At 37.8% G+C, this 13,396-nt stretch overlaps 1 protein-coding gene across 3 annotated transcripts in view; it reads right to left on the bottom strand.

Moving 5' to 3' along the window:
- LOC140196836 (receptor-type tyrosine-protein phosphatase alpha) overlaps positions 1-13,396 on the bottom strand; it is a 202,387-nt gene that overhangs the window by 14,954 nt on the left and 174,037 nt on the right. For all 3 annotated transcript variants that reach the window (XM_072256683.1, XM_072256682.1, XM_072256681.1), the window contains 3 exons: positions 6,141-6,234; positions 3,919-3,995; positions 196-330 (listed from right to left, as the gene is read on the bottom strand). In XM_072256683.1, the coding sequence (XP_072112784.1) occupies positions 196-330; positions 3,919-3,995; positions 6,141-6,234 (306 nt within the window). The remainder of the gene's footprint in view (positions 1-195; positions 331-3,918; positions 3,996-6,140; positions 6,235-13,396) is intronic.

Genomic DNA, 13,396 nt, shown 5'->3' on the forward strand with positions numbered 1-13,396 from the left:
ATGTGGAAAAGAATGAGTCCACTTTTCGGGTTAGAGACCCTTGACGGAACTGAAAAGGAGACAAAGGCTTGTACAGTTGAACAGAGGGGGATGTTTTTGATAGGGTCAGATGAGGGGTGAGGATCACTATGTTGTTCTGGAAAAATCCAAAAATACCACTTAAGAAACATAAGAAACACATTCATGAGGATATACCTGGCCTCTTTCTTCTAATTCTGTTAACATAACAATGGAACACGACTTCCATTCCCAAATCATTCTCCAGAAATCTTCTATTGTATGCTGAAGAGGTCCTTGACTGGCTATGTATGAATCTTTCTGTCGATATCCCTAGGAATATAAATTAAGAAACTTAACAGTGTTTCCTTGCATTACAGAAAAGGACTTAAATTAAAAAGCACCTTCAACACTTCTCTGTTTAGAATTACATTCAATAGTTATACCAACAATTCAGTCTCTAGGATAAATTTCAACTAAAACATTTGACCTGCAAAACTTACTTGATGCAAAAATTGTTAAATTCCAACTTATATATAAAATAACTATTTATATTTGTTTCTTTTGGAGTAGGGGCGGCCAAGTGGAAACCCAATATAGGGGAGTAAAAAACTATGAGCATCATTTACAGGAACAAAATACTGTACATAACCAGAGATTTAACATAAAGGATTAAGAGGATTAGGTGGGATACAAGGAAGATATTTTTCAACCCAGAGTTGGAGTTTGGGATGCACTGCCTAAGAAGAGGCAGAAATTCTCACAATAGTAAGTATCTAAATGAACACTTGGACCACCAAAGCACAGAAGGCTACAGACCAAGTACCAATAAATAGCTTTAGTATGGTCAGCATAGTCAGTATGGACCAAAGGGTTTGTACCTGTGCAATATGAGTCAATATCTAACCGTCAGAAAGTATCAACCACTGCATTTCAAATATTGTTGTTGGTTGACAATATTTCATGATAAATCTTTTACAAACAAAATATATGCTGGAGAATAATTTCAATTCTTAAGCTTCATGACATTTCAATTTAATTAATTTTTATCTGTATTAAGCTTAAGGCCACAACCTGACGCATTCTTTTGAGTTAATACATCTGCAACATGCAGGCATATTCCAAAGAAATTACCAATTACTCTAACATAGCCTTATTTCCAATAATAAACTATTTTGGTAATGAGTCACATACATTATAAAACTTGTCTATTCGTAATCTATTTAAACATTTTTGTAGCTGCATAGGTATCTACATGCTGTTATTTATAAAAGGTGTCTTAATAAGAGGATTCTGTGGGAATAATTTTTGTAAATAGACATGAGTTTGGTCCATAGGCTAACAGGATTGAGAAAACTTTCAACTGTTAATGGGCATGAGCAGAAACCAAAATTAAAACATAACACATTCCCAAGATCTCCAATATTAAGTTAATTTAGGAAAACTGGTAGTTTTATAGTGCAATATCACTGCAAAATATTTAGTATGCAGTATTCAACACAAGTTGGATGCACATTATACATCCTTTCAACCCCATTCCAGCTATATCTTTTTAATTTCTCTATCCGCCTCAGTCTTTTACATAAAGGGAATAACCTCACAGCTCTTCTCAAAACTGTTTCTAGCTGCATATTTCAAAGGACAGAGACTCTCTCTGTATTGGCGTTCAAAACTAATTATTATCTAAAGCACTGTCTCAATTTCACCAAAATACTTTAAACCCGGTACTCTAAATTTACCTAAAATGAAGTTTAATTCTGTTTCATTGATGGCCGTTGCATAGAAAGGGTATGGGAAATATGAAATTGAACATTTCTAGGTTTTTTCCCCCAAGTTCTCATTTTGTTGATTTGTTGTCAGTTTAAGAGTATCTCATCCACTTGTTTTTTTACTCTAGTATCTACTTAAACACAACTATGCTGAATGTTATATGCTGCTGCTTTTTCAGTCTATAAACTTTACATGGCTACTTTTGAAGGTCCCTGAAAACTTTATCAACAAGCTCAAATGTACATTTAACCAACTAGTATGGGCTTGACACACCACAAATGTAATTTAACATCAAAGTGAGGAGAGATACATTTTGGTAAAAAGAGCAATGAAGTGTAGCAAGAACTAAATTATGTAATTTGAAGGTATATTCAGCAATTGAGACATCAAGGCTGTATGCGCCACTTTCCATGATAAAACAAATTGAAATAACATTAAATAAAGCATACAGAACCAGTGGGTTTACTGATTTACTTTCATAAATGGCTTTAGAATTTTGATTACATTTTACTGGGCATCATATTTGAAATTTTGCAAAGGAGACTGGAAAAACAAGAGGTTGGCCTCTGTTAAAACAGGGTAGTTTAAGGACATATTTAAGTCAGTTTCTAAAAATCAAAATAACTCTTGATAAATAAGCAGAAATTATCCCCAGTGGCAAAAGCAGTGATGACCAGCTTGCACATATTGTAGTCAGATGTAAAACAAAGAGTGAAACGAGGAGAAGTAGCTTGTGTAACGGATAGATACAATCTAAAATGCACTGACTGAAGGTGGGTGAAATGGATTCAGTAACAGTTTTCAAGTTTAATTGGATTAAAATCTAAAGGGGGAATAATAGAAACTGAGAGGGAATGCAAGAAAATAGGACTAACTAGATAGTTCTTTCAAAAGGGCAAAACTAGTATTGTTCTGTGATTCAATAAACTCAACAAGACAATTAATAAGTTTCCTGTCATACCTAAACTTGTAATAATCTATCAAGATACAGATATATGTACTAACTTCTGTTTACTTAATGCAACTGGCATGTTCTATATTAAGCTTACAAGGTAGTCAGTCATGATTATTTCTATTAATTAATAAACTAATTAACATACCAGTTACACTAACAATTAAAGATTAAAGAAAGCAATCATTAGTCAGACTCTAAAAAGAAACACAAATAAAGTTAAAAGTTCTCAGTGTCTTAATTAGATCAAAAGGTCATGAGAACTTTAACTTTCCATTTCTAATGTCTAAATATTATGCTGGGCTATATTAAACAGAAAATTAATAGTGAGTCAATTGCAGTTTTAATCACATCACAAAATTTCAAAGATTCAATATAGAGAATTCAGAGTTCTAGAGAGTGTACAGGAACTGGGTGATCTGGGTGCAGTTGTGTATAAATCACAGGAGATGTTGCAGGCATGTTTTGCAAAACATAAGTGTTTATTGTAACATACTTATGAACCTAGTCTTCATAATTAGCGCAATGAATACAAAAGTATGGAGGTTATGCTGATTCACCATAAAATAATGGCTAGGCCACAAATGAAATATTGTGGCAAATTCTGGCTGTCATACTTTAGGAAGGACATGAAACTTCAAGAGAAGATGATCCAATCAGAAGATAATTCATAAGCAGCAGTGATGAATGTAAAGGCAAGGACAAAAGTCAAAAGCGGGGGGATAAGAGGATTTCTTTTAGAAGAAAATAAATAATGACTTCTGGAACATTGCCTGTAAAGGTGGTGGAAATTTTTGAAACAAAATAGCACTTAAGATATAATGATTTACAGGCCTGAGGTGGGCAGGAGGAGAATTTTTTGAATTTTTAGGTCAAAATCCTGCACCAGAACAAGGTTAACATTTCCTCAGACTGACTTTATGCCTGATATATCCCATTTATGCATTGATCTGCAAACAGTAACTAAGTAACAGTTTCAGCAATTATTTATATTCATATCCACTCTTCTAATTGTTACTTAGGATTGCAAGTGAAAAGTATAATAATAAATAAATTAGATAAAATAATTACACCTTAGAAATACTTTTGTTCTTGATTTTAATATAAAACATAGATAAACCCCAATGATTGTAATTGTCTGAAAACCTGAATTTACCATTTTTAGTGCTGCTCTAAATAGTTCTTTTCTAGACACTTACATCAATGAAAGAGGCATTTACATAATCTGTGTTTTCTTCACCTCTCTTTACAGGAATGATGACTCGATTAAATTCATCTGCAAGAAAAATGCCCATTGTTATTGCAACATCCATTTAACATAATTAATTCAAAATAGAGATTTATTATACGAATTTACTTTTCATTAATTTTATTACTTCTGGGTATTTGCCCTGGGAGAGAATGCTGATCCTTCCAGAGGATTTAAAGCATTTTGTGGAGACATGATTAGAGGTAGCTAATCATGTAAGCAGATCATACCCCTGCTGTATATAGGACAGCAAAGTTCTGTTGCTTGGTAGACCATGTTTCTTCTGCCAGGTCTGAGGCCTTCATCTTTCATGACATTTTCCTCAGATGGCCAAAGTTTGTGCTAACACACTATCGTGGCAAAATTCAACATCTGCCTCTGTTGATAGACAGTTCACAAGGAATGGGGTCCATTTGTTGCAAGATCTCAATATGGATAGTTATTGCCCCCAGGTGGTGGGGAGGGTTCTAAAAGCGGCAAAGTTGAGCAGCAAAGAAGGTTTGTTTCGCATATTTAGTCCAAGATCATAAAGCAAACTGCTGGAACTCAGCAGCTCGAGCATCAAATGTTTGCACCAAAATCCAGGACCTGATTGATTTTTCACACAGCTTAACAAATATATTAACTAACTAAAGTATCAGCACTGTTAATGCATGCTTAATGAAATACTGAAATAAAACATATTCAGCATCTTTCAAGAGGAAAAGTGAGTTAACATTTCAGATCAACGAGCTTGCAACAGAATTGAGAAAAAAATAGAAATGATAGTTTTGAATTGGAGAGAAAGCGGTGGTATAGTGCTGGGATGTCCATGGCTGGGAAGAAAATGAGAAAAGATATAGAGTGAAAGGCAGGGAAATTTAAATGACAAAACAGGTGATGGCATAATCAAAAAACAAATACTGCTGCTCCTGGAAAGCATTTGACAAGGCCCCTTATGGTATGCTGATATATGAATATGTAATAGACAGAAATGTAGATGGGTGGATTAGTAAGATTGCAAATGACACAAAGATTGCTGGAGTTGTGGACAATATAGAGGGCTATCAAAGGATACAGCTTCATATAGATCAGTAGAGATGTAAGTGGAGAAATGGCTGAGTGGAGTTTAAGGTTTGTGAGTGTAAGGTGTTACACTTTAGTAGGCCAAATTTAAAGGTAATGCCTACCAGCACTGATATGCAAAGGAATCTCGCAGTTGAAGTCTATAGCTCATTTAAAATGGCCACACAAGTAGACAGAGTAGTAAAGGTGGTAAAAGTGGCTTATGGTCACAGGGTTGCCCTCAATGGTCTAGGCATTGATTATAAGTTTAAGGAAATTATGTTGCAGCTATATAAGACTGTATATTGTTCTTTAATATGAAATGATTTATACATCAAAGTTATATTATTTACAGCCTTGGTGAGACTACATCTGAAGCATTATGTACCATTTGGGTTTCTTTATTTAAAAAATGCACTAGCAATAGAATGAGTATAACAAAGATTCACTTTGTTTGCTCCATGAATAGCACCTGTCATATGAACAGAGATCAAGTAGGCTAGGTCTACATTCTATTAAGTTGAGAAGAATGAGATCTCATGGAAACCTACAAAATATCTTGAGGCTCAATAAAATGGATGCAGAGAAGTTATCTTGGCCGACAGAGGAATCCAGAAGCAGTAATCTTAAGACACAAGGATGGGTTGGGGGGAGGGGTCCCATTAAGGACAATGAAGAGAAATAACTTCATACAGAGAGAGGTAAATCATTGGTATACCTGCTCCTGGAGGCTCAGTCTGCAAATATAAACAAGGTCAAGTTAGATAGATTTCTGGATACTAGGAGAATAAAGGGGATCGGCAGAAAAGTGTCATTGGGGCCACTGAAGTAGATTAGCCATAATCTTGATGATCTTCAAGTTTTCTTGGGAGAGCGCTCTACAATATCATCAACTTTAATTTAAGTGAACTTTGATATCAGTTTTGATGTTCAGGTTATTCTTGATTGATAAAATATTTTCTACCCATATAATCAAATCATCTAAGTTGTCAAAAATTATCATTTAAAGCTCCATAACGGGGCAATGAATTTGCAACCATATTAATATGTCAGGTTTTCATGTAACAACTCAGATCTTCTAAATTGAAGCACAAAAAATATTCAGTTTCATTATAAAAAACCTCTTACATGGGATGATCTGAAGAACTCTGTTTTTCTTCATGTTGGCTGGCAAATTACCCGTCCTCATCTTATCATTCTGAATTTTGATCGATGTCAGTTTCTGAGGAGGATAACAACAAAATCAAGTGTGTGCTGAATAATAAGCACAGATTTTTAAATTTGCATTAAACGACATGCAAAATAAATTTCCACGAGATACTTATTTCTGAAAGAGTCTTATTTTTACAGCATTTGACAGAGCAAATGCAAGGACAATTCCCTTGGTTCGGACATATGGATCAGGTGTTATAGTCACAAAATAAGGAATTGGTTATTCAGGGTCGATAAAAGAAATTTATACCTCAAGGGAGTAAAGCTTCGAAATTCTTTACTCAAGAGGGTTGTACAGTTCAGTTGGTAAATATATTCAAGAATGAGATCAAAACATTTTATAGATATTAATTGAATCAGGCATATATGTTACTGCAGGAAATTAGTGTGGATGTAAAGGATCAGCTATAATCTTACTGAGTCACAGAACAGGCACAAGGAGCTGAATGCTTTACCCTACTTCTATATTTTATGTTCTTATAAATAATTTCCTATTGATCTCCATCAGTCAGAAGGCAAGGTCCATATCATGCAATTTCAAATGTATTAGTCAGCATTACATCTTTTAAGAGACAGGCTCTAACAGTTGTCAACTACATATTGATATTGACTATCCAATCAAGGATGTATTTGTTTGTCCCGTATGTCTCTTTCATAATTGCAAGTCACTGCTCTTTACTAAGACATCAAGTACTGCAGCTGGATTTATTGCATACTGTTATTCTGCTGACACCTGGACTTGTCGTGCACCATTGGATGATGCACAGAGTGAGTGACTGGCTTGTTTTTCTTGTGATTGTAAGACCCTGTTGCCTATTGGCAATGATCCAGTGAACTGTAAGTCCAGTTCACTGGATCATTGGCGAGTCTGTCAGCAGGGTGAGCTGTTTTGCCTCGGTTATGGTGAGGCCTAGGCCAAGCCCATGGGGTCACCTGTTGCATCCAACCAGGACAGGAGACGCCAAGGTGGTGTGGGAGAGCCCCTGCAGGGTGTACTGAAATATGTACCTGGGTTGGGGGGTGGCCCCCTCCTGGCAGTGCTGCCCTCCGGTGTTCACTCAGTGGAAGTGCAAGATAGACCAGAACGATCAAGACGATTCATGACACCCAGGGGCTTGAGCTATACATTTTTTTCCTTTACAACTATTTTTTCTCTGAAATCATAACTTTAACTGTTCTTCAGGTTTAAAGGTACTGTCTGCTTTTCATAGACTTACTTTTATGAAACAGTTAATACCAACCACAATTTAATTGCTTAAGTATTGTATTTTAAACTTGATAGCAACATTTTAGCACATAATTAAGTTGGACAACTTTTTCCCCATTACATAGAATCAGAATCAGATTTATCATCACTGACATACATTTGTTGTGGCAAATGTCTAACATTTCCAGCAGTAAACTTAGACAACAAAAAGCATTCACCATCAGTGCAATGTAAAACTTTGAGAGTTCCATGTGTGTAGAACAAAAAATGACTTCAACATAAGAACATAAGATAAAAACATACGAAATGGAAGCAGGAGTAAGCCATCTGGCCCATCAAGCCTGCTCCACCATTCAACAAAATCATGGCTGATCTGGCCATGGACTCATCTCCACCTACCTGCCTTTTTCCCAGACCCCTTAATTACACTACTATGCAAAAATCTATCTAACCTTGTCTTAAATATAGCTACTGAAGTAGCCTCCACTGCGTCATCAGGCAGAGAATTCCACAGATTCAGCACTCCCTGGGAAAAGCAGTTCCTCCTCATCTTCATCCTAAATATACTCCCCCGAATCTTGAGGCTATGTTCTTTAGCTCTAGTCTAACCTATCAGTGGAAACAACTTCCCTGCCTCTATCTTATCTATCCTTTTCAGAATTTTGTATGTTTCTATCAGATCTCCTCTCATTCTTCTGAATTCCAGTAAGTACAGTCCTAGGCAACTCAATCTCTCCTCATAGTTTAAACCCCTCGTCTCTGGAATCAACCTGGTGAACCGCTTCTGTACAACCTCCAAAGCCAGTATATCCTTCCTTAAGTACGGAGACCAGAACTGCACGCAGTACTCCAGGTACAGCTTCACCAGTACCCTGTACAGTTGTGGCATATCCTCCCTGCTCTTAAATTCAATCACTCTAGCAATGAAGGCCAACACCCTTCTTGATAGCCTGCTGTACCTGCAAACCAACCTTTTGTGGTTCATACAAAGCACTCACAAGTTCCACTGCACAGCAGCATGCTGCAATTTTTTACCATTTAAATAATAATCTGCTCTTCCATTGTTTCTTCCAAAGTGGATGACCTCGCATTTACCAACATTGTATTCCATCTACCAGACCCTTGCCCACTCATTTAACCTATCGTATCTCTCTGCAGACTCTCTGTATCTTCTGCACAATTTGCTTTTCCACTTAATTTAGTATCATCGGCAACCTTATACACTACACTCGGTGTCGTCCTCCAGATCCTTAATGTATATCGTGAACAGTTGCTGGCCCAGTACTGACCCCTGAGGCACACCACTCACCACTGATTGCCAACTAGAGTAACACCCATGCATCCCAACTCTCTGCTTTCTATTAGTTAACCAATCCTCCATCCATGCTAATACATCACCTCAACTCTATGCATCCTTATCTATACCTGACCAGTTAGTTTAACATCTGTAGTTGGTTAAATGCTTGAAGCTATCATTAAAGAAGAAATAGTGAGGCATCTGGAAAGAAATGGATCCATCAGGCAGACGCAGCATGGATTCAGCAAAGGCAGGTCCTGTTTGACAAACTTACTGGGGTTCTTTGAGGATATAACGAGCGCAGTGGACTTCAAACAATGATTTAGCTCTCCTTCACAGACAGTGTATCTTTATAGTCTTCTCTAGAGGTATAAGGCATTAAGGGTTACAGATCAGCTAAAACTTAGGAGGTAAATGAGTCACTTACAGAACGGTAATCTGCAGTACTGTGGGTCTTTTAGCTTTGACAGGTATCAATGCTGGGCCTGAAATACCATGCACAAAGATTGCCATACCTTCTATTGACCCCAATATCCAACTATGAGCACATCTCAGAGTACCTTAGAGTTATACTGCCTGGAAAAAGGTTCTTCAGCCCAACTTGCCCATGCTGCCCAAACCCTCTGCCCAATTTAGCTCATATCCCTCCAAACCTTCCCAATTCGGGAGGAGATGGTGGCGCGACAATAGCGTGTGCGGTCTCTCCAGTAATGAATATCTGTTATCTGTCAAGTAGTAGGGGACCGTGCACAATTCTGATTTGATGGAGACAGACGTGAGTGCATAGCGGAACATCTGGAAAACTTCTGAAATGTCTGCTTTGCTACCGCTGCTACTGTGTGGTAACCGGAATTTCTGGAGCTGAAGGCCTTGAAATCCTCGGCTTTGCGTGTTTCAGTGGCCCGGAAGAGGTCGAAGGCCCTCGGCAGAGGATGGCACTCGGGAGGCTGTATCGGAGAGGCTGCTCAGAAGCTCGGAGTTTTCGGACGGATGGACTCCGGGTCGGCTGCTTCCAAGGTATCAGCAAGTTGACGGTGCCTGGAGGTTTATGGCAGGGAGTTTCTCCCTTTTGCCGCCGCTATCGGGGACTCGGGAGTCGATCGACTCCGGGACTTTGAGACTTTTTTTTTTACTGTGCCAATGGACTGTTCTTCTTCAAATTATGGTATCACTTTGCACTGCTGTAACTATATGGTATAATTATGTGGTTTTGTCAGTGTTAGTCTTTGGTCTGTCTTGTTTTCTGTGATATCACACCGGAGAAACATTGTATCATTTCTTAATGCATGTATGCATTTCTAAATGACAATAAAAGAGGACTGAGTGTGAAATCATGTACCTGTCCAAATATCTTTTAAATACTGTAATCGTACTATCATTTAATCTGACTGCTTGTTTCATATACCCACCACGTTCTGTGCGAAAATGTTTCCTTAGGTCCACTTTAACTCATTTCCCCCTCATCTTAAACTTATGCCTTCTGGTTTTAGACACATGTACCTTGAGAAAAAGAGTGATCATCCAGCTTAACAAAGTCCCACGTGATTTTATAAATCTCCATAAGGTGGTCTTTCAGCCTCCTTCACTCCAGAGAAAACAATCCCAGTTTATGCAGTCTGACCTTATAACTCAAGCCCTTCAGTATTGGCAACATCCTTGTGAAGTTTTCCTGCCTTCTCTTCACCTTAATCACATCCTTCCTAAAGGATGGCAACCAGAAATATTCCAGGTGCAGTCTCATTAATGTCTTATACAGCTGTAACATGACATCCAAACTCCCATACTCAATACCCATCAGTTGAGGGCAATCATGCCATATACCTTCTTCACCACCTTCTTTATCTATGTCACCACTTTCAGGAACAATGTACCTGTACCCCACAGTACTCTATAGAACCCATTGTGCAAGCCTTGCTCTGATCTAACTCCAAAACTGCATCACTTCACATTTCTCCAAGTTAAATTCCACATGCCATTCCTTTGCCCACTTTGCAGTTGATCTAGATTCAATTACACTCTTAGACCAACTACTTCTACCTTTACAGTGGTGTTAACTGCATACTTACTAATTACGCCACATTTATCTTTATTCAAGTTGTTAATATACATGATAAACAACAGAGGAACCAGAATTAATCCATGCTGCATATCACTGGTCAAAGACTCCAGTCTTGAAATCAACCCTCCCCTACCATCCTCTGACTCCTTCTACCGAGTCAATTTTCAGTCCATTTGTGTAGCCTACCCTGGATCTCGTACAATATCAACTTCCAGATCAGTTTGCCATGTGGAAGCTTGTCAACAACTTTCATAAAGTCCACACAGACAAAATCTACTACTCTACCTTCATCAATCCACATCTACAAAAAAACTCAATCCCTTGTAGAATTGCACAAACTAACTGATTATATTAACTCTTATAGAGCATTAAAAATGCTAAAACATGTAAATTGACTATGGTAACCATAGAGGAATCTGTCTGTTGTCTACCACAGGAAAAGTCATTGCAAATGTCCTATAACTGGATCCACACAGCAGCCAAAGAACTGCTTTTTAAGTCACAGTATAGATTCCGTCCATCTTGAGGAAAAACAGGAGTGATCATTACTATGTGACAATTCAAAGAAAATGAAGCAAGACCTTTTACAACCTCACTAAAGAATGGCTCTATCAGTCAAGAGAGATATATCCTTCAAATTTAGGTGCCTGCAGAAATATATCTCAATCTCTGTTTGCTCCATGACTCCACACAAGGCATAGTACTGACAAATTATTTCACAAAAGAACCAATTTCAGTGAAGACCAGTGTCATATATAGAATCATCATTGCCCCAATTGTTTTCACTCGTATCACAATGCTGTACCTCATTTCCAACAAACCTCTGGGTATGGAGACAATTTCCAGAATTCATGGAAACCATCCAACCTAATGCAACTATAACTATGAACTAAGATTTTTCAAACCTCAGTAAAGAAGCTGCAATATGCAGATGATTCTAGTTCACACACACAGAGACCAAGTTCCATGATATTACCAACTCATTTTGAAGTACATGAGAGGATGAGCCTTATACACAACACATGGAAACAGGCTCTGCCAACCAGTGGGAACCCAACCACATTAATCCCATCTTTCAGCATTTGACCCACATCCTTCAATGCCTCAGCAATTCAAATGTTCATCTAGACCACAGTTAAATGCTGTTTATCAACTCTGCTTCCACTATTCTCTCTGAAAGCGTATTCCTGGTACTCACCACTCACTAGGGAAAACAGACTCATCATCTTTCAGTATCCTTACTCAACCAAAACTCCGCTGGTGAATCTCTCCAGCATTATCACATACCTGCAAGACCACAGTCTTTCGCCAAGCTTCTCATGGCCTCTCTAGGTTCACAGCCAGACTCTGAAAACTATGAACAACTCATCATCTTGTGAGCTATCTCTCAGCAAAAATAGATTATAGATGGTGAAATACATTACTATCTTCAATGCATCAGTGCCTGTGGGTGACTGAGAAATGCTGTGTTTATTGCAAGATCTCAGAACAGGCAAAAAACTCAGGGTCTACTGAGAAACAGTGATCACTGCCATCTGGTATTTCTGCAGCAGGCTTCTCAAGGCATTGAAAAAATACCACCAATACTACACAAAATCCTCCAAATTTCTTCTGAGGATAAGGGAACTAACTTCATCAAAGATTTCTAAGACAACACCTATAGCATTAAAGTCCTAGTTACTTTCAGTTAGTTACACTGTCATAGCCATGTTATTTACATACCAGAAACCAGGCCCCTGAAACAGGCACTCTCTCTATAGTGGGAGGAAATTGCCAGGCAGAGAAAGTACTTCAAGGATGTTCTTGGACATTCCTTGAAAAAAAATCAACATCTCCACCAAAATTTGGCAATCATTGGTCCATGACCACTCAAAGCAGAGAAGGAGCTACTGGGACAATATGAAGACCCCTGATGCATGCTTAAAGACCACAAGAAAGTTAATCTCAACAGTCTGTACCTACTCAGATTATCCATTCATCCCTTTTTAGAAAACATGACATTCTTCTGGCATAACTCTCATCGCCTTTAAAAAGATACCAGAGCTTCCAAAATTTATTTCCTTGCTTAACAACTCAGTCATTTATCCACATTCAAAAATGTTAAACTCACAAACACTTGTTTAAAACTTTATTTATCCCATCCTCAGTAATTTTCATGCTTCTCCTTAACCACTATGTTGGCACCATCTTCCAGATATACTGTTTCCCAGAGACTGACTGTCAGCAGTGCAGGATTCATTATGAATCCAATCAACAGCACTGCAACAACTACATTTTTAGTCCTTTGTAAGCACCACTCTTTCAGTAGGAATGAATTGACTTGAAATTCATGTGCATAATCTTTAAAAGTATCAATACATGTTAATAGTTACTAATTCATAGACAATATAGAGATTTATAAATAGCTGCACTGAATACAAAGTTATGCTGAACTTCATAAGAACTCATTTAAGCCACAAGTACTATTTTGCTTCCAGTTCTGGTCTTTTACCCTTTAAAAGAGGTGTGACCATCCTTAGATAGATGCATAGATTCTCTACAATGGTTCTATGCATGAGGGACTTTTAGCTGCAAAGCAGGTTGGAGATTGGGCCAGCTGCTGGTGTAGT

The sequence above is a fragment of the Mobula birostris genome, chromosome 4, assembly GCF_030028105.1.
Source record: "Mobula birostris isolate sMobBir1 chromosome 4, sMobBir1.hap1, whole genome shotgun sequence".
Taxonomy (NCBI): domain Eukaryota; kingdom Metazoa; phylum Chordata; class Chondrichthyes; order Myliobatiformes; family Myliobatidae; genus Mobula; species Mobula birostris.